The following is a 27,532-nucleotide window of genomic DNA, read 5'->3' as shown; positions in this document are numbered from 1 at the left end:
CTCTAGTTACTTTCAGTATTTTACTTTGACTTATATGCAAATCTGATGATTTTTCACAAAATAGGGAAATGTGAATAATGTTTATAGACCAAATAACTCAAGCAAAAATTCAGATAAATATTAGTATTATAAGTTTGGCTGCATGAAATAGCTTATTTATCAGTGTTTCTTTTTTATTTCCTTCCAGAGTTTTATATGACTGTGAACAACTATTGGATTTTAAATGCTCAGCACATAAATTTGACTACACTTTCTGTAGCTGGAGGATTCCGGGATTACCAAGTTCGTTCAGGACTGACTTTTCTACCAAAATTAAGCCATCACACCAGTGCTTTATCTGTTGTGGTAATTATTTTAAAGATTTTATATCGTAATAGAGTAGACATGATGGAACATCAAAAGGGCAATTAGTGTATACCTGCTTGTAAATGAGTGCTGAGTTGGTGGAGCAGGCCTGTGTGTGTGCATGCATGTGTGTGCCTGTGTGCACACAAGCATATGTGCACATGAGCACATGGGCATATGTTTCAGAAAATTTGAATGAAGATGAATGTGTTGAGAAACAGAAGCATGGATGTTTATGCCAGAGAAAATAAAAAGGATGTTAGAAACCTTGAAAATAATAGTCTCCAAAATAAGAATCTATCCATTAATTAGAGATGTAACTATAATAAAGTATGGGCTAAACACAAGGGGATCTAGTTACATATGAGTGTGAGAGTGTGTATAATACTAATAAAATGTCAGACATACCCCCATCCTCCTGAACGCTAACTTTGAGTCAAGATTTACCAGTTGCTAAATAAAATCATGCTCTTTGACAGTAGAAATACAAATAAAACCCCGATTAGCTTTTGGATTACTACTTAGCCTTCCCTGCCAGAACATTGAGTATTTCTCCTTAATTAGCATACACAGCCTTTGTAAAGTGATCTCAGGTTTCCTTTAGAACTTCTTGTATATTTAACCGTGACGTCAACTGTTAAGACCTTTACTTCAAAGGCACACACAACCTCTCTAGAGTGTGGTTCACCTGTCCCCGGTGCTTTGGTGAGATGGTGGTAGAACATCACTGCTTCTGAGTTGTTTTTTGGCACACATGTGCATGCACACACACAGGCCTGCTCCACCAACTCAGCACTCATTTACAAGCCATGCGGGTGCTGGGAATTGAACCTGGGTCTTCTGAAAGAACAACCATTGCTCTTAACCGCTGAGCCATCTCTCCAGAATTCAACCTTTTCTTTTTCTTTTTAAAGATGTATTTATTTGTTTTGTATAGTGTTCTGCCTACATGTATACCTGCATGCCAGAAGAGGGCATCAGATCTCATTACAGATGGTTGTGAGCCACCATGTGGTTGCTGGGAATTGAATTCAGGACCTCTGGAAGAGCAGTCAGTGCTCCTAACCGCTAAGCCATCTCTCCAGTCCCCTAACTTGACTTCTATTTTTTAACTCTCAAATAGTCTATAATTTTTTGCATGTTTATATGTATGCCATTAAAGCCAATTAAGAAATAACTGTTTTTCAGTGTTTATCACAGGAGTTACATTTATATTCATTGGGACTAGAAAAATGATAAGGTGTTAATACCATAATTGTGGTTGTAGAATAGGTTAAATTGCTATAATATATTCCCTTCCAGGTAATAATGTCATAAATACAAATGAACATTTACTATGTAGGTCAATGGGTGGCTTCTGATTCAGAGACCTAGGCTGATGCCGACCCCGTCTGGAATACTTCCAAGATCACTGCAGTCATCACTAGTTCAACTGATGAGAAAGAAGAATCAACATAGGGAAGAGCACTGGGGCTGAAAAGGCACCCACTACTTCTGCTCACACACCATTAGAGGAAGTACTATTAACTTCCTAAAGCAAGAGAGGCCGAGGGATTTAGCCATGCTATTTGTTGTAGAGAAGAGTGAATGCGTTTTAGTGTACAATTAGTGCTTTCATGAGCAACCAGCCTTAAAAAATATACTCACGTTTTTAAAATTTGTTCTTTAACAGTTTCATAAATGAATATAATGTGTACTATTTACTCCCCTACCCTCCTATTGCCCTCCCACCCCTGCTAACCTTCTTCCCTGCAAATCTCTACTCCATGTTCATTTCTGTCTGTTTGACTTTGTGACCCACTGAGTTTAACAAGGGCTGTCTGTGTGAACACAGGTTTGGATCTATCCATTAGAGCCTACTGGTCTTACTGTAGGTACACAATTGAATGCCTTGTTCACAATCTGTCAGTAGCCAATGATTAAGCAGTAGGGGTGGAGACTCATGAGCTTCTCCTCCTTCCATAGCTAACTGTTGACAAGGCTAATCTTGAACAGGCCCAGCATCAGTAACCACAGCTAATGTGAATTCATGCTTGCAATGGCTGTGTCCTACCTAGAAGATGGCTTTTCATAGCTCTTCTCCAGGTAGTGGGACTTCTTTCTGCCCTTCTTCTGCAGTGTTCTCTGAGCCTTAGAGGGAGGCCGTATGTGGTGTCTGTGTTGCCTCTATCAACTCAAAGAAAATAAGGCACTTTTGTTTTCTTGATAATGGTAAATGCTGCCTACTAGTAGTTGAGCTATTATTCTGCTCAGCAGCTAATAAAAATCTTAGAACCATAGAGAACTCTGGTTGTCAGATTTTTTAGTAATTCACCAGCAGTAGTTCCTAAGTATATAAAGTGCCTATAAATTTATCAATAAAAGGGGTGAGGAGGAATAAAAGTTATAGAGCATGAAAATGATCAGTATATTATGTGGATGTATGGAAATGTCATAATCAAACTCTTTTATATAGTTAATACATGCTAATAAATATTTCTCAGACACACTCCTGCTAAAAAAAATCATATTTTAGAACTTACCAAGTAGTAGTTTAGTCAAAACTAAATCCTGAAATGTCTACTGGAGCTTCTACATTTATGTAAAAGTAAAAAAAAAAAAAAAAAACCCTTTAGGTAAGAAAGATCCCTTATTTAATAAGATTCCTTAATAAGATTCCTTATAAAAGGAATGTTAACCTTCATCCAGTAGCTGTTTGAAGCAGAGACAGGTGCCCACAGTTAAGCACTGAACCATATCCCTGGAAACCAATTGTGGAGAGGGAGGAGGGATGAGCATAGAAGCCAAGACTGTGCTGAAGGAACCTGCAGAAACAGTTGCCTGGCCTATTGAGAGCATGAGAGCTCCCAGTCATGGAGCTGCAGAAATAGTATTGGATCGAACCAAGCCCTCTGAATGTGGGTGCCAGCTAGGAGGCCAAAACAGTCTATGGGACCTCTAACAGTGGAGCCAGTCTTTAACTCTAGAGCACAGATGGACTTTGGGATCCCATTCCCTATGGAGGGATGCTATTGCAGCCCAGATGCAGCAGGGAGGGCCTGGGCCCTCCCCTAAACTATATGATGGATTTTGAGGTTCCCTGGTGGAGGGCCATGCTGTCCCTGTGGAGGAGTCGGGGGGTATGGGTGGGGGAGTTGGTGGGGAACATAGGAGGATGGGAGGGGGAGGGAATGGGGGGATGGATATGTAAATATGAGTAGTAATTAAAGAATTTAAATAAAAGTAGAAAAGGAATGTTAAGCTCAACTTTTTAATCATTTAACTTTAATCATAATCATTAATCATAAACATAATAAATGTTTAATCATTTAAACATTTTTAAAATGTTACATGTTAAAACCTCAGCATAGGTTCTTTGGATATATTATTAGGATCTCCTTTTATAAAAAGGAATATTTTAATTAAAGAATTATACAATATAGTGAAATTAACATGTGTTTCTAAATACTAGTTTATGAGAAATCCAACAAATAGTAAATGGGTTCTGTATTTGAGTTTAATTCTTTTTCTTTTCCTTCTAGAGCTCAGCAGTGCCTAAGACCTGGGTTTCAACAGACCACCTCTCCATCGTGTGGTAAGTTATAACCTCTGTTCATGATTTCTCATTAATGCAGTAATTGGTTTTCTAGATTTCATAGAATGTGACCCCGAATTAAGTCCAAGAGTAAAAGATTAAGAGGGGCTTAGAGCTCAACACTTGGCTTTTGCTTGTTTGACCATGGTTTCCTTGACAATCTGTATCATCATCCTCTGAAGCACAAGTTAAGTCACTCTGAATGATGCTGGCATCAAATACTAAATTTTAGGGTTTGTCATCACTGGGTGGAGTCAGATGTGCCCCTAAGAGGAATTTCTGAGCCAATCACTGCATTCAGTTATGATTAATGCAGTGCTGGCTGCTGCCAGGCAGCAATGGAAACCAACTAGAAATTATATCTGTACCTAATATAAGTAGATACACAAGAGATTACATATGGATCAAGAAAAGCAAAGACTCCAGTGTCTAGCTCCTTGCACTTTCTGATTCTCTTTTGTCCTTCCTGTGTCTGTATAAGCCTAGTGTCTTCAAGATCCACACAGTACAGGCATGTAGAGTGGCACAGACAATATTTGTGTCTATAGCTGGAAGTCACATGGGCAACAGAAGGGCGGTTCTGCTGTCAGATATCCATAAATATTTAATTTGCTTTGCTTTTATATGTTTCAGCCTTGATATATACACTTAATAAGAATGATTTGTTGAATACGTTTTTAGTGCACAACATTAAAGGAATATAATATACTCCATTAACTAATAGAATTGTGCATATTTGAATCAAAATTGGTGGTTGGTGGCTTCTGGGGGAGGGAGAGTCACTTTTCTTTGGGGGTATGGTGACTGGTAGAGTCCCCATTCCCTAATGGATTATCCCGCACTCATGCATGTGTGCGTGGGACTAATTGGATTTAGTGAGTTAAAAAATGAATTAAATTTAAGAGGAGAACATGAAATTGGGATGGAGATATGATGTAGGGGTTGTGGGGATGGTTGGGGAGGAAGCAAGGGGTAGATATGGTCAAGGTATAAAATTTTTAAAAAAAGAAATATAATTTGTAACATTTTATTTTTTGTTATGTTGCTTTATTAGTAACAATTTCAAATTGAAAAAATATTTTAAAGAAAATTGTATCTGTAACATTCTCTTTACTTTTTTAGGTGTAAACAATTGCAGTTGACTACAATCCGAGCATTCTTTGATCTTATTGATGCCGATACCAAACAAGTATGCATTTTTAATTAAATGTTTATTCTAGCAAAGTGAAAGTTTTTGTTAGCACTAATAGATTTAACATGGATACTAAGAGAAACCTGTACCTTGTATCAAGATGAATTAGTTCTGAAATGGAAATAACTTTATTTCTTCTGATGTAATACATAGACCATTATTGATCTCTCCAGCTCTTAATTTTAATTTAATAGAAATATTTACAACAGACTAATTAATCATTTTTTCTTAGTGACGTATGAGGATGTCATAATCTATCTTATTAGGTACTCTTGAGCTGTGTTTTAAAGTTATCTTTAGCATATTGATAACATCAAAATGTATGACAACCTCCAGTAACTCACATTACAGAGTCAGCTTCTTACTGCCTTGGGTTGAGCCTTTCTGTAATGAGATCTCAATGCAACTGTGCTTTCCAAGTTGTTCAGTTAGCAGACCACAGGAATCACCCACCATACTCTCTCTGCACAGAACATGGTGCCACTCTTTCGTTGCTTTCTTAATGACTGCTAGATGAACTGTGCTAGTTCATTTCAGCATGGTTAAGAGCCTTGTGTTCCTCAGTTTCACTTTCTTTTGTGAGTTGGGAACAAGCTGCCTTCCCCCAGTCATCTTGCAGTGTTTCTCTGTTCCCTGGGAATGGCTTTGAGAGCCATGGCTCTGCCTTCTTCCTCCTCCTGGAGAAAATGTTAGTTTTTGAGATAGTCTTTTTCATTATGACAGAGCATTATAGCCCCAAACCTTAATGATTGTGTGACTTTAGATAAATGCATATTTTTCTGCATCTTAGTGTTTTTGTTTTTTTTTTTCAAAAAATGCAGATAAATACTATCAGGTTTTGTGAGGATTAGCGCTATATTGTTTTAGAACAGTGCCTGGCTCAGAGAGAGTAATTGTTGACTCTTTGCTACTTGAAGTAACACCTTATCAAATTATCACGATGTAAATGATCTAGACTATATTAATGTTCTTTCTAGATAACTCAAAAATATAAGAAGAAATTGTCTGTGTTGACTCACCATTTTATAAGACACCCAGCTAAACATTTTGAGGAAAGCCCATCAATAATTGCTGATCTAACAGGTTTGTGATGGTAACTTTAAAGTAGAACTTTTCGTTATTGTGTTTGGTAAGTGTGTTATTAGTACACAGCTGTTAGTATTTGGTACTGGGGGAAACTGGGATGCTTCAAGTAATATGGTCCTATTATTTACCGATTTCCCTATCATGGTGCTAATGAGGTCTTGATTTGAAAGGGAAGAGTAGAAAAGCAAATTGCAAGATGTGGATCAAAGTTTGTGCTGGAAATAACTTTGTAAATACAAAGGTTTTAGAGTTGCATGCCCCTGTTTTTCCTGATGGTCACCAAAAGTAAGAGCTGTATTATTTATAATATCTTTATTCTCTCAGTGTCATTTATTCTTCAACCTTCATTTGCCTATCATTTGCTGGATACATTTGCTCATAAGCATTTATTGCTTTACTTATTTAAACATTTTGCTTGGGGAAAGTAATAGTCACTTCCTTCTACTGAGAATTCCATTAAGTTAAAGACTCTGAGTGGATTTATAATTCCTCATCTGATATGAACACTGGTTGATGTTAAGCACCAAGATAGTGTTTCTGGATTTTATCTTTTAAAGTAGCCAATGTTCAGAGAACTACTTGTTTGTTATTGTTAGTAAGTATTTATCAGAATTCAAAAAAAGAAGGAAAAATTTTAATGTGGAAACAAAACAAGGCAAATAAATTAATTTCCTTCCCATTAAGGGACATCTATGTGGGTTCCAGTGAAAGTGTCCAGATGGACCTATGTGGCTTATAATGTAAGTATTCTACCAGTGTGTTTTTGTCCAAACTTACTCTCATATTTATCTTTAAAAGTTAAGAACTTTAAAAAGCAAATCACATCATTTCCCACGATCTACTAAGAATATCTTAATAATAAATATCAAATCTGTTCAATTTCCCTATTTTATCATAAATTTGGACCCTTTTTCTTTGTTTTCAGTTTATTTTGTTAAGGATCCAAATGAGGCCATGTATCACTGTTGTTTGATATGTCTGGTATTCCTTTTCAATATAGTTTCCACTCTTTTATTTTCTTTGAAATTTATTGACAAAAATATCAGTCTCCTTTTATGATGGAATTTCATATTGGTTTGATTTTGCTGATAGCATTTCTGTGATCATTCAATATTTTCCTTTGCCAGCCTTTCCTATTATTTAAGAATTGGATCTAAATGCTCTATAGATTCAATTTTTTCTTAGAATTTTTTTTGCCTTTCCTACATTCTCTTCTTGAGATATGAACAGTTGGTAGGGAATGCCTGAATTAATTAATAGAGGAGGATGCAAAATGACGACATTCTGTTTCTCTTTCATTTATTGACTAGGATACCGCACAGAAAAATTTCCCTTTATCTACTAAATTTATCAAAAGTAAGACAAATCCCAAAGGAAAGAATGATAAATGCTTGACTTTTGGATTTTACCTTGTATATAGTGGCTATTAAGAGAGTGAGTTGGCTTGTTAGCATTCCTCATGGGTTAACTCATGTATGTAAATATGCTTGCATTCATTTAGTTCATTGATTCTAAAGTTGTTCTTTGCTTGACAAGTTGAAGCCATTTCAAGTTTGGCTCTTTAGCTTTTACATACAACTACTTAGTTGTAGTTTCTGCTAGTGTCCTCATTTGCTGGTGTGACAAAATATTTCAGCTCAGTTTTTGCCTTTCCCCATCTGAATTTGCTGTTTATTTAAGGGAGTGTTTTATTTAGGAAATGGTACCTGCAAACCTGGCTTATGGTTCTAGGTTGTCATTTATGGACCTTTCCAGTAGCCAGAGTGATTGAAAGTTCAAACATCACAGTCATGCATGATGGTGCACCTCACACCTTTAATCCCAGCACTTGGGAGGCAGAGGCAGGAGGACTACTGAAAGTCTGAGGCAAGCCTGATCCACATGGCAAATCCTGGACCACCCATTGCTATAAAATGAAGTCCTGGCTCAAAAACCAAAGCCAAACACCAAAAAAAAAAAAAAAAAAGTAAACAAAGGCTAAAACATCACACACATGAATGCATTAATCCTGATGCTTCCAGGATGTCTACAGAGTTTTTACTTTATCTCTTCCCTCCTTATCTTTTACCTTCCATTCCTTGACAATTGGTTCTTAGTAACAGCAATAATATATAGTTTATTCTTGTTACCATGATTTTTCAAATGATTAAATTATTCATTCATTATAGTTAAATTGTTTTCTTTCTCTTTTAGGAATCTGATAAGATTTATTTTACATTTCCTCTTGCAAATCATAGGAAAATCTACAGTCACGTCTATTGTCAGAGCACCATGCTGGTAAGATGATTGACATGTCTGATTTAAGTTTGAAAAGAGTTGTTCATCCTTTTAATTTCAACTGATGGTCTAATAAGACTAGCTATAATTAATTGAGTTTAGCCAATTGAAAACTTTTGTTTGGAACAGTGTTTTGATGAGAATTATTAGGCACCGTTGATCTGTAACTGATAAACTTGTGCTATTAACTTCTACATTCGAGTCTTCCATCCTGTTCTTCTACCTTAGATTCACTATATTCAGGACAAGGAATTAAATCCTAAACTTTTGATAGTTTTTTACAAGTAAGGATAGTTGATGAAGCTGTCTGAATGAAGTTTAAGGAAATAAACCTTGTTTTACTCTTGATCATATACTGAAATGTAGGTGCTGTTTTTTATACCAGATGTTCTTTAGGACTGTAGAGTGACTATAATATAGGTTCACACTATCAAAGCAATGGCTTTTTCTTTTTATTAAAGGCCTGTTTCCATCAGTCACTGGATTTAGAGATCCGTGGCCAAACACTGAGCAGAGCTCAGGAGTCCTGTTGAGGATAGGGAGGAGGGATTGTAGGAGCCAGGGAGTCAAGGACATCGGAGGAAAACCTGGCTCATGGGAACTCACAAAGTCAGAACCAACAATGAGGGAGCCTACATAGGACCAACCTAGGCCTGCTGCATATATGTGACAGTTGTGTAGCTTGGTCTATTTGTGGGACTCCTGGCAATGGGATCAGAATTATCCCTGGTGCTTTGTCTGGCATTTGGGAACCTATTCCTCATGCTTGATTGCCTTGCCCAGCCTGAATACAGGGGGAGGTGCTTAGTCTTATGGCAGCTTGATATGCCATGCTTTGCTGATGCCCAGGGGAGGCCTGCCCCTTTCTGAGCCAATATGTGGGAGGGGTTGATTGAGGGGAGGAAGGAAGAAATGGGATGGCAGGAAGGAAGAGAGACAAAGGTCAGGATATAAAATTAATTAATTAATTAAAAAATTAATACCTGCTAAATACACTTACACTAATTTAGTATCATATAGACTAGACTAGCATGGCCTATACATGGATAGTATACAAATTTGTGAAATTTCCTTTTTCCTTTTTCTTTTTTGCTTTTTTGAGAGAGAAGGTTTCTCTATGTAACAGCCCTGGCTGTTCTGGAACTCACTTTGTAGACAAGGCTGGCCTGAAACTCACAGAGATCCGCCTGCCTCTGCCTCTGCCTCCCTAGTGCTGGGATTAAAGATGTGCATCACCATTGCCTGGTGAAATTTCCTTTTTTTAAAACAAACAAACAAACAAAAAACTGTTGCGGTCTTTTTCCTCTCTTCTAAATTGTAGTTTTGGTATGTCTCAGGTTTTTGTTTTTAAATAATCATCATGTATTACTGGCTGGCCTAGAACTCTCTGTAAGGACCAGGCTGGCCTTGAATTCAGAAGTCCACCTGCTTCTGTCTCTCAAGTGCTGGGATTAAAGATGTGCACTACCATGCTGGGGTCAGGATTCTTTACGTTATATTTTCATCTTTCATAATTTAATTCTTTATCAGTTAAGCTTTCAATAGTTGTTATTCGTATTATGTGTTTGAGGGTGAGTCTTGCTGTGTAGTTTAGGTTGGCCTTTCAACATCCTACCCAGGCTCTTGAGTAGCTAAGATTCTGTGTGTGCAGAACTCAGAGCCGGTGTATTATGTCGCTAGTAGATGTTACCACTGATGCATCATACATAGTGCAGTTCTAAAGAAAAGGTTGTAGGCAGCCACTGTGGGCATGATTTGAAAGAATACTATATCTTAGTGGGATTGCCAGCTTTTTGTCTCTCTTAGATATCAGCATCTCTTGACCTAAAATCAGGATAGGCAGTCAGTCCTGAGGGAATCTTCTTCAGAACAATATCTTACCATACCCATTATTAATGTAATGTAATTATTAATTGCAATTATGTAATTATCAATGCAATGCTAAATTCAAACTAGGAGTTGTTATAGTTTCTATCATTGTCACTGTGATAAAGCACCTGAGAGAAGTGACTTAAGGAAGAGCTTATTTTTGCTTATGGTATACGTAGGTACCACCCATCATGGCAGGGAAGTTGAGGTGGCTCATGGCAGCAGAAAGTTCAGCTGATGAAAGTTCAGCAGGAGGACAAAATTATATTGAGAAAAATGCTTGTCAAAATGCAGCTCATGCATTTGTGGGATTACAGGGTTGTTTTCTGCATTTAATGTCTATGGATGCAATGGTTTAAATGAGATGACCCCTGTATATTTGAATACTTAGTCCCAAGTTGGTAGAACTGTTTGGGAAGGATTAGGAGGTGTGGCCTTGTTGGAGGAGATATGTCATGGGATGGACTTTAACTTTTTAAAAGCTCATGCCATTCCCAGTGGTACATTTTGCCTGGGCTTGGAGGTGGAGATGTGGGCTCTTATCTACTGCTCCAGCATCATGCTTGGCTGCCTGTTGCCATGTTCTCCTCCATGATGGTCATGGACCCTAATGCTCTGGGACTGTTAAGCCCCAAATTAAATGCTTTATTCTATAAGTTGCCTTGGTCGTGGCGTTTTGTCACAGCAATAGAAAAGTAACAAAGTGCCGGGCGTTGGTGGCACACGCCTTTAATCCCAGCACTCAGGAGGCAGAGGCAGGCGGATCTCTGTGAGTTCAAGGCCAGCCTGGTCTGCAGAGCAAGTGCCAGGATAGGCTCCGAAGCTACACAGAGAAACCCTGTCTCAAAAAAAAAAAAAAAAAAAAAAAAAAAACTTACAAAGTCAGTGAGTATTATCATAAGAGAATATGTGATCTAAAGTTTTCAACTTTTATTGTAGAACTTGTTAGCTTATATAAAAGTAGGTAGAAAATATGATAATGAATTATTTTGTAACCAGTATACAATTTTGAACAGTTACCAACATTCTGCCATTCTGACTTCATTTATTCTTGACTTCTAAGTTCTGGTGTTATGAGTTTACTTGAATAGCCATACTAACCTGCAGCTCTGGCCTGTCCTCCTCCTTCTCATTATTGTTCCAAGGAACCAGAGTCACACAAGCATTTTGCCTACAGAGAGAGGAGAGAAATACTATTCTTTTTTTTCCTCCATTTTTTAATTTGAATTAGAAACAAGATTGTTTTACATGTCAATCCCAGTTCCTTCTCCCTCCCCTCCTCCCCTACTCCCCAACTAATATCCTACCTATCCCATACCCTTACTGCTCCCCAGGGAGGGTGAGGCTTTCCATAGGGGATCTTCAGAGTCTGTCATATCCTTTGGGATAGGGCCTAGGCCCACCCCTGTGTGTCTAGGCAAAGAGAGTATCCCTCTATGTGGGATGGGCTCCCAAAGTCCTACAAGAGGCCCCATAGATTTCCAAGGTCTCCTCACTGACACTCACATTCATGGGGTCTGGATCACTCTCATGCTGGTTTCCCAGCCATCAATCTGGGGACCAAGAGCTCTCCCTTGTTCAGGTCAGCTGTTTCTGTGGGTTTCACCAGCCTGGTCTAGACCCTTTGCTCGTCACTCCTCCTTCTCTGCAACTGGATTCCAGTTCAGTTCAGTGTTTAGCTGTGGATGTCTGCTTCTGCTTCCACCAGCTACTGGATGAAGCCTATAGGATGGCATATAAGTTAGTCATCAATCTTATTATCAAGGGAGGGCATTTAAGGTAGCCTCTCCTCTGTTGCTTAGATTGTTAGTTGATGTCATCTTTGTAGATCTCCAGACATTTCCCTAGTGCCTGATTTCTCTTTAAACCTATAATGTCTCCCTCTTTTATAGTATCACTTATCTTGCACTCTTCTGTTGTTCCTCCAACTCAACCTCCCTGCCCCATCATGTCCTCCTCACCCCTCCTCTTCTCCCCTTCTCATTCTCCTAGTTCCCTCCTCCCTCCCCCCATGCTCCCAATTTGCTCAGGAGATCTTGTCCCTTTCCCTTTCTCCCAAGGACCATGTATGTCTCTCTTAGAGTCCTCCTTGCTTCCTAGCTTCTCCGGCTATGTGTATTGTAGGCTGGTAATCCTTTATGTCTAAAATCCACATATGAGTGAATACATACCATGTTTGTCTTTTTGTTACTGGGTTACCTCGCTCAGAATGGTTTCTTCTAGTTCCATCCATTTGCCTTCGAATTTCAAGATTCCATTGTTTTTTTCCGCTTAAAAAAAAAGGTAATCTTTTATTTAAGCTTCATGAAATCAGAGACTGAAACTGCCTTATTCATTGTTTTCTCTGAGACCTTAACTTTTTTGGCCCAAGAATGGACTTTATAAACTTTGGTTTGATGAAAGGATTAACTTTATCATTCTTTATCAGAGATTCTAAGGCATCTTAAATAGTTCTTGACAGTGCTCTACACCATCCTATACTCTGGTGGATTTCAGTAACAGCAGATCGTGGATATCACCTTTGCTTCCATAAAAGCTGGGGTGAAAATCTCAGGTAGAAGTGCTTCTTAAATAACCAAAGCTAAACGTACAATGCTTTGTTTAAAAAAAGGAAAGAAAAGAAAGGTAGAAAGGGATGGGGAGGGAAAGAAAGAAAGGAAGAAAGGAAAGGAAAAGAAAAGCAGTTCATTTTATAGCATCTAATCCTGTGGCTACCTTCACTGATCAGCCCTTGCAGTTGGATTTCAGACTAAGCACATCCCTGGTGATAAGAAGCTATGTTCTGGTAGTCAAATGAATATGCAGATAACAAAGTAAAAAGCTGTGTATAGGCTAAGTTTTAAATTTTAAGGTATTTTATTTCTAACTTCCTGACTGTGAGTGTTTGTTTCTAGAAAAGTAAGTTCATGCTTACTTTTTTTGTTGTTGTTGTTGTTGGTTTTTTTTGTTTTTTCAAGACAGGGTTTCTCTGTGTAGCTTTGGAGCCTATCCTGGCACTCGCTCTGGAGAACAGGCTGGCCTCGAACTCACAGAGATCCGCCTGCCTCTGCCTCCTGAGTGCTGGGATTAAAGGTGTGCACCACCAATGCCCGGCTCATGCTTACTTTTGTTAGACTGTAGGTTACTCTACGTAACTAAAGCATGGATATTGTGAGGCTGGAAGTTTGCCGGCAGCAGTTATAAATACTTAGATCTTGGGCTGTACAGATGCTCTGAGGTCAGTCTCATGGCTTAGGACTGCTGCTCATATAGTCCATCCAGGTTAGTAGTCTGCTTTTGGCCTATCCTTGACCTGTGTGTCCTTAAGAAAATATTGGATGTTTCTTAGTTACGAACTGCTACTTTGTTTCCCTTGATCCTAACCATTGATGTTTCTATGTTATCTAAATTATATCTATTGATGTTATCATATATAAAAGGAAAATATTAGAGATGTTTGTTTTATTTCATTGTTTTCTGTTATTAACCAACAGGATTCAAATAGTTGGATATTTGGCTGCGTAAACAGCACATCCATGTGGTAAGTCTTTTGAACCACGTGTTCATTTTTCTTAACAAAAACAATGCTCAGAAGTTAAAATTTCAGAATATATATGTGTGTGTGTGTGTGTGTGTGTGTGTGTGTGTGTGTGTGTGTGTGTGTGTGTACACATGCATGTGCATATATGCACTCATGTGCACTTGCATACATACACACACACAATACTTTTTTTTCTCTCTTTGGTTTTTGAGATTAGGTCCCATTTTGTAGCCCAGGCTGTCCTGGAACTTACTGTGTAGCTCCTGGCCTGGAACTCACTGTTATTCTCCTGCATCAGCTTCCCCAGTGCTGAGATTACAGACATGAAGCACAGCAGATGGCCAGAAGAGCTTTCTATGCTCATCATGTTTGTTTTGCTGCTGTATCAAATTATAATTTATATATTTTAAATTTTCATTATTGTGTGTGTTGTCCATGTGCATATGTGTGCATCCGTGTGTGTGTTTGTGCTCTATGTGTATATGTGCTCTGTGTGTATGCAGTGTGTGCACATGCATGTTTGTATGTGCTGTGTGTATGCGTATATGTGTGTGTGCATGTGCTCTGTGTGTGTGCAAGTGTGTGTTCATGTCTGTGGGTGTGGGTGTGTGTGTGTGCACGAGTACAGTTGCCATAGCATATGTATAAAGTTTAGAGGACAGCTGTTGAGAGCTGCTTCTCGTTCTTCATTCTGGGTTCAGGCTGTCAAGCTTGCACTGAAGTGCTTTTCCCATTGACTCATCTCACTGGCCCTGATTTTGTTTTTTTAATGAAAATAAAAAGATTTATATACTAACAAAGTTCAAATTTTTTTGAACATTTAACTAATTGATTGTTAGGACAAAACAAATTGTGGTGTTGTTGTTTTGCCTAGGGAGCTTCATGGACATGTATATAAACTACATACTCATCACAACTATACAGTCTCTCATCTCCAGGGCTGCAGATGCTTTTCCCTCTTTACTCATTTCTTTGTAAATTATAATACTTGAACATTTGTCCTCTAATTATCCCTTCACTTTTATTTCAAAGCCGGCAAGGGGTTGATTTATCATGGAAAGCTGAACTGCTGCCAACAATTAAGGTAAATGATAGCTTTAGACTTTTACATTTAGGTTAAAATAATTCAGCTGGTAGATGTTTTAGGATATGCTCTTTTAAAAAGTCTTAGGAGTCTTTTCTTTGGAAGTCTTTTCTTTGGAAATGTTTTTGATGAGGTGTAGCAAACATCTGTGTTTTCAGAGATTAAAAACTGCAAAATGACAACTTGCTGAATCTGTTGCAGCATCATTTACTGAAGGAGACTGAGAGACTTTTAAAATTCTTTTTTTTTTTGAGAATATGCTTAAATGGTTTGTTCTAAACTATAAGCTGGTTAATGTATTCTAATGAGAATTCATTTTGAGAGGAAGGACCTTGCAGTGGGAAGTGAGTATTTCAAGGAGACATTGAGTAGATTTCTAGATTGTATCACATTGTAGTTAAGCAATTGGGTAACTCTTGTATCTAGTTTCCCATGGTGGTAAATCAGAGCATGGTGAATCACTTAATAATTGTTAGTGATTTTCCTAAGTGACTCCGGTAAGTTAGCAAGTCTTTAAAAAAAAGACTAATTTGTATATTCTCAAAATCTATTGTGGAAAATGCAAAATAAGTCTGTAATTTGATAAAAATATCTGTTCTAATTTCCAAACTGTGTTTATTATAATTTACAGTCTCATCTGGGTTTTGTGGTTTCAGTTTTCAAGTAAATCCATACCTTAAAATAAAACATGGTTTTCTAATGAACTCAGACTTGAAACAGAAGACATCTGGCTGGTCCCAGTCCTCTCCCATTGGTACCAATTGAGTTATTTTTTTCTCAAGGATACTTATTTCTTTATTGAGGGAACAGTACTGGGGGCTGTCCTCCAGTCATGTTTGCCCTGCCTGAGTCACACCATCAGCCTTTAGCTTTTTGTTTTTGAGGTGGGGGAGATGTCTCAGCAAGTATACATGCTGCCCTTGAATTCCTTTATACCCCAAGTAGGCTTTGGACACACATTCCTGCCTTAGTTGCCTGAGTGGCTGGAACGTTCATTTGTTTCAACAGTTAACTCTGTCTTAATTGTACTGTCAGGCAGCAACTTTAAAAGAAGAATGATGCCAGAGGAATATTCACTTAAAAAACTTTGGTTGTGGGTTTTTGTTTGTTTTTTGCTTTGTTCATTCTTTGTATGTATTCATTTGGAAACAAATACCATTTGTATTTGTAAGACAAATATATAATAAAGAAGCAATTTTACTCAATAGTGTCTTGAAAACAAAATCTATCCTTGGGTCTTTCCTAATCTTCCAGGCAAAAGCAAAACAAACAGAAGTTATTAGGATTGATGTAGAAGTGTATTTCATTCTCTTGAGATACAATGAGTATTCCCTTAAATTTCCAACTTGGAAATTCTACCCATTCTATAATTTCAGGAGAAATGGATGACTAATGACCTTCTAAAACATACTCTGCCTCTGTATTTTAAATGCATTTTTTACCTGGGTGTGGTGTACACCTGTAACCCAGTGTCCAGGAAGCAGAGGCAAGGAAGATTACTGAGCCTTAGAGTCAGCCGGGCCTCTGTATCATGAAAACTTTCCCAAAAAACTTATTTAAGTTTCATAAGTAAATACTGTTTTTATAAATCTACAAAGACTGAAAAATGTGTTTACCAAATGGTAGGCTCGTGTTTATTCTTAACTTAGGAATCAAGTGTCTGGGTAGCCAGAAAACAAGCTGTTCCAGCTGTCTGCATTTTTTTTTTTTTTTTTTTTTTTTGAAACAGGGTTTCTCTGTATTGTTTTGGAGCCTGTCCAGGAACTTGCTCTGTAGACCAGGCCAGCCTCAAACTCACAGAGATCCGCCTGCCTCTGCCTCTGGAGTGCTGAGATTAAAGGCATGCGCCACCAATGCCTGGCACAGCTGTCTACCTTTTAATTGTGATTTCTGGAAGAGAAGACTACAGTATTCTTCAGTTTTAGGTCTCTTAGTTTTAAGATAATATTAAACACAAACTTTCCCATTATACTAAAATATTTTATATAATGTGTTAGTGATTTTTAAGTAGCACAGTTTTGTTCTAAACCATAAAAATGAAGGAATAAAACAAAAGTGTGGTGGCTCATGCTAAATGTGTTACACAGGAAGTTCAAGGCCAGCCGAGTTTATTAATAGGAACCTTGTTTCCAAAAGTTAATAATGAATAAATAACAAACTGGGATAGGCCATCATGAAGGCAAGCATACTTTTTTTAAAGGAAAAAAACAATGTTTCTTGAGACTTAACAAAGATCTAGTATTCCTCTAAGTTTTTCCCTGAATAAAAACTTCCTGCAAGGTCTCAGGCTGACACTGTTTTCTTAGTAACACCTGTGTGACCAGCGTTGCAGTTTTAGGGATCACTGTCAGATGTTGCTTTCATTTCCTTAATCAGGAGAACATTATGCATTCAAACCAGGCAGTAACTTCAGTGTAGCCCTTTCTCTTCATCATAGGCATACAAATAAAGAAACGTGATGAAATGATTAAGTGAAAAATATTTTGTAGGTTGTATGCATATTAATGTCAGCTGAACAAAGGTAATGTCATGAAAATCGTCACTCTGAGGCACCTACACTGACTGTGCTTTAATAAATGGGTAGAGTCCTCCAGTACAGCACCTCAAATTCTAAACTGTCACTACTGAGAATCGTGCTTAGCAGATCTTAGAGCTGATTGCTGCACAGAACAACTCAGTTCTTCCTAATTGACTGTCTTTCATGCTCTCTACCCAGCTGCCTATAGCTGTAAATTATGCGGCACCTTTAGCACTATTTAGTTTCCATTAAGACATCAGAGTTTGTTGCTTAGCTGGATTCTGGTCAGGCTGTTAGATACTTTCTCGTTTTTTTTTTTTTAACTTCTGCGCCTCTGTCCTATTTGCCCACATTGGCGTTTTCTGAAAGAGAGTGAAGAAAACAAATGTCTTTAGAAACTTCTTAATGTACACATATTATATTCATTCCAGTTCTGTATCTACTTCCAGAAATAAAACTGGATTGAAAACTGTGCTTGGAATCTCGACAATTATTAAAAAGACTAGTCTCCAACCTGTCTATTCCTTAAATATGGACTATAAAATCTGGTTTTAACTTTTATGTAGCAGAACAAATTATAGTTGTTCATTTGGAGAAATGCAATTAGCTATGTGTCTGTCATGTACTAAATAAATTTTATTGGATGGTATTTATATACTAGCCAGTAACCCTTTGGTACTTTAAGTCAAGAATCCTTGGGGATTAAGTTGTAGCTTTTCCATTACATTTAGCAACTTTTGAATGCTCTTTGTCATTTGCTACCATAAATATAGAAATAATTGCTATAATGCTCTCTGTACTAGATAGCCAAATTATAAAAATAAGCACACCACATTTGGGAATAACTGTATAAATTCATTTATGTTAAGCATCATTTGTTTTATCTGGAAATATTTCAAGGGATATTTTAGATGGTTTATATTTAACAGTAGTTACTCTGAATTTGTTGTTTTGTAGGATTATTGACCTGGGAATGTAAATGCTGATATAAATTTGAATTGTGTGTGTGTTTTTGTGGGGGTGTGGAGATATTAAGTGAGTGATTTAAGAGATGATTTTTAAAATAACTCTTGGAGAAATATGTTTTTATAATTTTTTTGACATGCCCTCATCTCTGCCTCAGAAATAAAGTGACTTTTGTGTCTCCACTTTTACTTTCAGTCTCTGACATTAAGGCTTCAGGACTATCCATACTTGTCGCATATTGTTGTTTTTGTGCCATCTGTCCATGGAAGCAAGGTAACAGATATCTTAAGGTTTTTATTGGAATGCATGGAGGGTACACGTGTGAAACTTTATTTTTTAAATGATTTCTGAATAGGTTCAGGTTTATCTAAAATGATGGCCAGTGTGGTGATCCACTGATGTTAAGTCATCAGAATGTCCACCCACTTTGAACTAAGTAAATTAAATACCAATCTTTTTGTGCCTAACTGGCTCCTGTTTGTCAGTCTTTCCAAACTGTACTTGCTAGGTACCGTTTTTATGTACACAGCATTGGGAATTAATAGGAAATATAGAAAGGACCCTCTATCATTTGTCATCCTGTTGTGTAAGGAGGAAAAAGAGTAACATCAGATAATGAGAAAACACAGATTTTTTTAAAATACACAGAATACAAGTCAGCGTACAGTAGGTCCATGGAAAGTGCAAACTACAGTAATATCACTGAGGAATTCACAGCGGCTTTATCAGAGGTGAGGGCCAATGTAGTGATGGTGAATGGGGTGACAATGAATGGCCTTAAGGAAGATTTAAGGACCTCTGTGGGAAACAGTAATATTCTAGATCAGTTCTGTCAAGCCCCAAGTTACTACCATGTGTGGCTATTTAAATTTACTTTAACCAAAATAAAATAAAAATCCAAATTTCAGTCTGTTTGTACTATATACATTCCAGAAACCTAGTAATAACATGGTTATAAAATTTGTAATTAACAGTTCTCTAAAACAAAAAACAAAACAAAACAAAAAACAGTGAGTGTGAGAAAGCATGGTGTGGAAATTAGTAAGTTAATAATTTTGAAAGGCTGCTGCCAGGTATAGAGTACCAGTGGGCAGAAGTGGAGAAAACTGCCCTTGGCAGTGTTGTGGAATCCCTCATTGAAGCCATGAACAGAAGGCAGTGGGAGCCATAGCACCACTTCAGGGGTTTCAGGGGCTTTAGTAGTGAGGTGGGAGTAGGAATGAAAGGTTGAGGATTTACAGGGAAGAAAGTGTAGAGGGGAGAAGCCCCTGTTCTCCTCCTTTCTCCTTTAGACCAGCAAGTATACCCTTCAAGGTCCAGCCCAAGTGTGGCTCGCTTCCTTTCCCACACTGCTCCAACAATTTGTGTGATACTTTCTGATGACTCTTGGAGGAATATTCATATTACTTTACATTTTAAACTACTTACTAATATCTTTATTGTTGTCAGCATACTGTAAGCTCTGCGATTAACAACCAGATACATTTCCCCCCACTTTGTACCTCCAACCTGTAGTGATGACCATATTAAACAAACAAAAATGTAAAGTTTTTTCAATGAGAAATTGATGAGATTTGTGATCAAAATAATTAGTGAAATTTAGAAGAAAGTAGGAAAGGAAAAGGGGTGTGGCTGCAGGTCATCTTGAAGACCGGTCTCACAGTTCTTGTATGGAGTCATTGTTTTGTTTTGTTTAGCTCAAGGGAGAGTTAGCTCATCATCTTAGGTACTAAAAGCTCTCTTTAAGGGTTTTCCTGTAGGTAAGTTGGTTGTGAATGAATCTGACATCTTAAAGGCCTTTTCTGGTTATACTGAGAAATCAGTGAGCATCTGTAAATAGACAGTTGTGGCAGATGGATACATACATATAATACGTCTTAGTACTCTTTGGCAAGTAGCACTGTTCGCTGTGCTGTTGCTTGCTCTCTCCACTGGAGTGATCATTTAGACCTTTGATTTCTGCACATCTGTACACAGCCCAGCATCAGAAAGCTGCATACAAAAAGTGCAGTCAACAGATAGCTTTATGATTTGGGAACTACAGTGTGGAACCGGCTGCATTTACCCCCATGATCAAAAACAAACAACAAGCCTAGAAACTGATGAACTTTGGAAATTTTAGAGAGAGACCTTTGGGTTCTGCCTTTCTGGGTTAAGGATTTGTTTCATTGTGCAAAGCTAAGAGCACCGCCAAATTTTGAAATTAAAAAAAAAAACCAACTATTATTTTAAATTCTTTTAGATAAAATGATTGAAATTTCTTTTAAAAACTACTTCACTATCTCATGAGTCACCCAAAGCACTTTGTCAAAATATGAATAATCCTGGTCAATAAATTATTTCTAGTCTTTGAGTAGCTGCTTTCTGTAGTGGAAGGATTTGTTATTTGGCTTGTGAGAAGGAATGAAGATAAGCAAGTTAGCACGGTGGTTTTTCTTTCTGTGCACCACACATGCAGACAAGTCTAATAGAAGTCTCCTTCATCTGTTTTCCAATTTCAAAAAAAAATTGGCAGAACATCTGTGGGCAAAGGAATAACATAGCCAAGATATGAAAGGTGCAGTTGTCACAAAAGCCTAGGATGGACTCTGGTGGCATTCCAGAAACTATCCCTTCTGTATATAGCCAAAACAAAGCTTCCTACACATGTCTAGAAATGTTACTAAGAAAAAAAATGTTGTCAAAATAAAAATTGTAGTGGCATGCCACATTCTAGGTTTCCTTTTGTGAAAAGCACACTTGTCTAAGTGAGAACACATTTTTCCATTTTCTGTAATAACTGGCTGATCTGTAATATTCTCATAAACACATTAGCTATAGATGTGTGTAAATGAGTGACTGACTACAAATGCCTTTTATAGCCTGTTTAAACTATAGATACTTAAAAACTACTGGATTTAATAAAAAATAATAAGTAACAAAATTACATTTCCCTTTTGACTAGGAAAGTACTCAGAGACATATAAATCCTTAATTAATCTTAAATTATCTTTGCTTCTCAGTGCTTTGATCTACCCTTCTTCTGAAACACCTGATGTTGTAATAAAACTTTGCAATTAATTTGTTATAAAAACTGCCTTCAGATAATTTATTATATTTGATTAAGAAATTGCATACCTCGTCTTCTCAGCCTAGCATCTGCTTGAGGGATTCTTGCCAGAGCTATAGTATAATCAGTGGTGCTTTCTCCAAAGCTACGGTTTATTTTCCACACAAACATCAAGATTTTTACTAAGGTGAATTCTGTATTTTCTAATAAATCAATGTCATATCTCAGTTTGTCGTAGACTGTGAATTCTTTAAAAAAGAATTGAGATCCATACCACTTCCTGTGACTCATCTTTTTTCCTTTGGTAAGTATTTTGTTTTTGAAGCTTAAGCATAGCTTTTAGCAGTGCAATTTATCTTGCCAGTCATAGAATATTAAATATTAGTATGCCTCAAGTCTAGTTCTTAGGAAACTATATGGTCAGGTTCAGTGGGCCAGCAGTCAGTTTCCGAGAAGTGAACTTAGAAGGGATGTTTCTTAGTTACTTTTCTATTGCTGTGGTAAGACCATGACCAAGACAACTTATAAAACAGAGAATATGACTAGAGGTCATAACGGCACAGCAAAGGCATGGAGGGTGGAACAGCTGAGAGCTCACATCTTGACCTCAAAGAAGGAGGCAGAGAGAGACTGGAAATCACAGGTGGCTTTTGAAACCTCAAAGCCTGCCTACCTGACATAATTCTTCGATCAAGATCATGCCTCCTAATCCTTTCCAAACTGTTCCTCCCACTGGGACCATAGTATTCTAACACATGAGCCACTGGGGGCCATTCTCATTCCAAATCAACCCTGTATTTTTTCATAATTATATAAACTTGCAGTAACCAAGTACTTCTTTCTGTATATATAGAATACTATGTGAAATTTTTACTAATACTGGCCCTTTTATAATTTTTTTTCACAGAACAATCTTTGATTTTTATTACTTAAACAAGCCTCCTTTATTTCTCTTTCTGATTCTGTACTTGTGCCTTCAGCACTGTCATAGTGGTTTTTCTGCTCATCAATAGGAAATCACATGGTTCTGTCATGGACACACAGTCTATCTAAATTGTTGTCTGACTTATGAATGTTTCATGACTATATGTTACTAGTTTTTTATGTGTATGGGTGTTTTGCCTGCATGTATGTGTACCATGTGTGTGCAGTGCCTGTAGAAGCCAGAAGAGGGCATCAGATCCCCTGGAACTGTACTTAGCGATGGTTGTGAGCCACTGTATCATTGTTGGGAATGGATTGGACCGGTCTTCTGGAAAGCAGACAATTCTGTTAGCCATTGAGCCATCTCTTCATCCCCCAATTAAATGTAATTGCAAGCTTTATTTTGAAAGCATTTTACTCCCACAGTTGCTACAAAAGAGTACAAACTTCCTTTATATCCTTTACCGATCTTTTTCCCTGATATTGACCTCTTTCATAAATATAATGCTTTATTTTCTGTTTTTTCTGTTTCTTTGTTTCTTTTACAGTGGCTTGCTATGTAGCTCATGCAGGCTGGCCTTAAAACTTGTGACTCTCCTGCTTCAGCCTCCTGAGGGATAGGGTTTTAGAACCTTCTATACCGTGTTTGCTAACACAATTTTTTTTCTTATTTTAATTATCTGTATGTGTGTGTATCTGTATCTAGGCATGTGTACATGAGTGTAGATGCCTGCTGAGGCTAAAGGGGTTGGATTCCCTTGGAGGTGGAATTAGTTGTGATCTGGGTGCTGGGAATGGAACTCAGGTCCTCTGCAAGAGCTGTGTGTGTTCTTAACCACCAAGCCATTTTCAGCTCCACAATGGAGTTTTAAATCTAAATTAGTGTTGGTACAATATCTAATAACCTAACCACGCCTCATTTATTTCTAGTTTTGCTTCTGGTTTGGTTGTGTTTCTTGTAACTCATGTTAGTACCTCAGTCTTCCCGTGGCCTCTATCACTTTGAAACATTTCAAGGATACTCAGTAACTTGTAGAACATCCTTCATTTGGATTTGTTTAATACTGTTTCATATTCAGGTTTAGCTTATGTATTTTTGCCAAGAATACCATAGAACTCATGTGCCTTCCTTGTATGTCAGGATGTGCAATGTTAATAAATCTAGTTACTGTGGTGTTAATTTTGACATTTGGTTAATTAAGGTGGTACCTGGCAGATTTCTCGACTGTGCAGTTACTGCTTTTCCTTTACCATTGATAAATATCTTGGAGGAAAATTTTGAAAAATATGCAACTCATAAATTTTAGCATACAATGAACCACTTATTCTTTAGCAAGTAATTACTATTTTATTCTCCCTTTATTGGAAATAAGTACTTGACTTTTAAAGAATACCATCAGCATCAGGAAGTATTATGAGTACTGTTTTATTCAGCATTTTCTGTATGAGAATTTGATATATATGAAGCAACTGCTTCGTATCAGCAGTGAAATCTGTTAACTTATGTTTTAGACAGTCTGCCTTGTAGCCCAAATGGCTTCAATTCAGCATGCAGCCTCAGCTGGCCTTAAGCTCGTCACCCCCACTCATACATGACCACACCAAGTTCTGTCATACATGACCACCACTAACAGACTTTCTCCTAATTTCAAAGTTCCATTGTTAATTTTAAATGTTATTGAAGCAATCAGCCCAGTTTTGAGAATTCTCTGTTTTCTAAATAATGCAGTACTTTTAATTCAACAGGACTGTCTTCAAGGAAGGCGATATTAAATGCAAATGGCCTGTACTACACTTTAGAACTTCAGAACTTTGCACAGGTAATTACTGTGAGTAGAAAAGGAAGAATTTCATCTTCTTTTGCTATTTCATCAAACAAATAAACTTTGGGTTTTTGTCTTTGTCAAACTTTATCAGATATACCAAGCTTTTAAAGTCAACGTGGTAAGCAAGTGCTCTGGAAGCAAAGGTAAGTTTATAACATGACATTTGAAGAGCAAGGAAGTTGCTTTGACATTTCTAGAATACTTATTTCATTTCTTTTCTTTCATATATTTTATATGAAGTAAATTTTACATGCATTGGAAAATATTTCTGTTTTCAAGGGATTTAGCATAGATACTTTCTTAACAGTAAACCATATTTATGTGTTTAAAAGTACTATATATTTTGGGATAGGTGAGATGTCTCTGCAGATAAAGACCTGATCTCACTTCCCACAACCCACAGAAAGGTGGGAGGAATGAACGACTCCATGAAATCTCTCTGACCTCCACACAACCCTGTGTGCTCACACGCAAGCATTATACACAAGCACAATAGGAACCATAATATTTTAAAAAGTTAGAGTCCTGTGGATCTTTATGTCTTCTTACAGTAACAATTCAGGTTTACCTTTAATTTTTGTTTTAGCTTTTTAATACTACTCATATACCTTAATATCTTTTATGAGCCTGGCATTCAATAATCCTTTCTCATATGCTATGACCCACACTGATCTTTTTGTTTATATGTAGTAGTTTCTTTATAGTTTGTGTACAAGTTAAGGTAACACACAATAATGCTTCTCCCCTTTGTTTCTTAACAGAAGAAATAACTAGCATCTATAAACTTCATGTTCCCTGGTCTTATGAAGATTCTCTAACCATTGCACAGTAAGTATATGAAAGAATTTACTTTAAACTTGGGTGTTTCAAAGTAGAATCTGTGCTTAGTTTGTCATATGCATTATTAAAGTTCCCTTTAGTACAATGTATGTGACCCTTAATGCCATGCCCATTGCTTAAGATACATGTACAGTATCTATTTAAAGAATCAAGCACTTAAGTCTTGCTTGAAAATGAAATCTTTTTCAATTTACTTTTATTTAAATTAAAAGCAATCTTATTTTACATACAAATCCTAGTTCCCTCTCCCTCCCATCCTGTCCTCCACCCCCCCCACCCCCCCCACCCCCGGCAATCCCCCCTTCCCAATCCCCCATCCACTCCCCATGGCTGATCTTCAAAGTCTGTCACATTGTTTTGGGGAGGATCTAGGCCCTCCCCTGTGTATCTAGGCTGAGGAGTATCCCTCCATAGGGAATGGGCTCCCAAAGCCCATTTGTGCACTAGATAAATACTGGTTGCACCGCCAGAGGCCCCATAGACTGCCCAGGCCCTCCTACTGACACCCACGTTAAGGGCCTGGTTCAGTCTTATGCTGGTTCAAAATAAAAAAAAAGAAAGAAAGAAAGAAAGAAAGAAAGAAAGAAAGAAAGAAAGAAAGAAAGAAATGAAATGAAATGAAATCTTACCTTATCTCCACCATTTCCCAAGTGCTAGAGGGAGCAGCCAAGTAACTGACGGGAACGAAAGTGTCCACTCGTGATACTGCATCTTTCATTTATCATCCTCTGCATTAGTTCATTATGTTGTGCTGAGAATTGGTTAGGCAGGGCTATTTACCGGCATTTTACATTTGACGATTGATATTTCAATAATCTCTTCAGGGTTCCGTCTTCCACAGAAATTTCTCTGAAACTTCATGTTGCTCAGCCGGATAATGTCAGCCATGTGGCATTGTTAAAAATGTATACATCGTCAGAATGTCAGTATGAGGTAAGACATACATTTGCATCATTAAGTATGGTTTATTTATAGACAAATAGAGGGTTTTTTTTTTTTTTCTGTTAGCTGCAGATACATCACGATGTGGAAGCCCATACATATGAGAAATTAAGCTTAAACATTTTCCACTTTGCTTCTTTACCATATTTCAGTATTTCTGTAAACAGACTGTTTGAACATGTGAGCATTATATAAAAGAAGAGGAAACTTATTATTCTAAATCTTAAATTTATTAAAAGGTTAGTCTAAACTTTGAAGCCTAGAATCAAGACTCTTTCATAAATTGAAGGGCTTTTGTTTAATTAGCTGCCATGCTTTCCTGTAGTACTAGACATGGTGCATGCTGGTTTGTCCCAGTACTGGTTAGTGTAAGGATCTCGACGTTTACTAATTTTTAAAGTCTATGTGCTTTTCAATGGTGATGTTACCACTCTGTCTTATGTGAATTATCTTATTCCTGGTTGGCCTCCCTAAGTGTTTGGATTCTGTAATAGGAATAACTTCATTAGGGTAAAATACAAGATAGCAGACTGGTGCCATCTGGTCTCATGACAAAGTTTCAGATGCACCTATATAATGAATTAATTTGTATCTCATGGATGATATTTTGTAGTCTGTTTCTAACAGTGAGGGATATTGCATGTCTACTGTGTTTTTCAGTTTACAACTTTGTTTTTCTAATATTAAAATGGTAAGGGTTGTGCTGCCTTAGGAGACAGAAGCAGGTGGATTTATGTGAGTTTGAGGCCAGCCTGGTTGACATAGTGAATTCTAGGTGAGCCAGGACTCCAAGGTAAGAAACTGTCTCAAAAAAAAAAAAAAAAAAAAGAAAGAAAGAAAGAAAAGAAAAAAGAAAAGAAAAAAAAATGTGCTATCAACTTGGCTTCAAAAACTACATGCTTGCTAAATGTCCATTTTTTTTTTGAAAATCAATATTGGTATTTTCAAGAAGTCTATATTTTAGCAAGACACAGCCATGTTGTATATAACTGTTATAACTTCCTTACAAAAAGTTTCCTAGATTTCTTAGTATCTAATATATACTAAGAACGAGTTTCTTTCATAAATGTTATTTTGATTTACATTATTTTAACAACATGATTTCTTCATAACATATTGTGGTTAATTAGATATCCTAGTTAGTAAAGCTTTGCCACCCACACACCAAAGCATTCATCCAATTGTTGAGGAGGAAGTATACTAAAATATATACAGAATAGTAAACTATACTATAGACAGTTAATGTGATGCTGTAGGATGTTCTTGTTTAATTGTTCAAAAATTTCCATAGTGAAAAGATATGCAGAAGTACTCAATTTAATAAAACATGAAATGAGTTTAAGAAAAATAATCTTTTTAAAATAATTATTTTATACTAGGTGACAATTAAGACTTCCTTTCCACAAATACTTGGACAGGTAAGAGAAATTTAATGCAAGTTGTGATTTGGAAGGGATTTTAATGTTTCTCAGTAAACCAGTAATTTTTTAAATAGTATCACAGATACTAGTCATTATTAT

The 27,532-nt window shown here is 37.1% G+C and overlaps 1 protein-coding gene across 1 annotated transcript in view; it reads left to right on the top strand.

Moving 5' to 3' along the window:
* Nucleotides 1-27,532, top strand: part of Pgap1 (post-GPI attachment to proteins inositol deacylase 1) — an 81,909-nt gene that overhangs the window by 18,908 nt on the left and 35,469 nt on the right. The window contains exons 5-19 of the mRNA XM_027396892.2: nt 188-345; nt 3,867-3,919; nt 5,042-5,108; nt 6,089-6,194; nt 6,882-6,937; nt 8,391-8,474; nt 13,817-13,863; nt 14,896-14,947; nt 18,627-18,704; nt 21,709-21,784; nt 24,151-24,224; nt 24,322-24,373; nt 24,992-25,058; nt 25,895-26,003; nt 27,392-27,430. Of these exons, the coding sequence (XP_027252693.1) occupies nt 188-345; nt 3,867-3,919; nt 5,042-5,108; nt 6,089-6,194; nt 6,882-6,937; nt 8,391-8,474; nt 13,817-13,863; nt 14,896-14,947; nt 18,627-18,704; nt 21,709-21,784; nt 24,151-24,224; nt 24,322-24,373; nt 24,992-25,058; nt 25,895-26,003; nt 27,392-27,430 (1,118 nt within the window). The remainder of the gene's footprint in view (nt 1-187; nt 346-3,866; nt 3,920-5,041; nt 5,109-6,088; nt 6,195-6,881; nt 6,938-8,390; nt 8,475-13,816; nt 13,864-14,895; nt 14,948-18,626; nt 18,705-21,708; nt 21,785-24,150; nt 24,225-24,321; nt 24,374-24,991; nt 25,059-25,894; nt 26,004-27,391; nt 27,431-27,532) is intronic.

Source organism: Cricetulus griseus, chromosome 2 (assembly GCF_003668045.3).
Source record: "Cricetulus griseus strain 17A/GY chromosome 2, alternate assembly CriGri-PICRH-1.0, whole genome shotgun sequence".
NCBI lineage: Eukaryota > Metazoa > Chordata > Mammalia > Rodentia > Cricetidae > Cricetulus > Cricetulus griseus.
The sequence above is the reverse complement of the archived record's forward strand: the minus strand, read 5'-3'. Positions and strand labels throughout refer to the sequence as shown.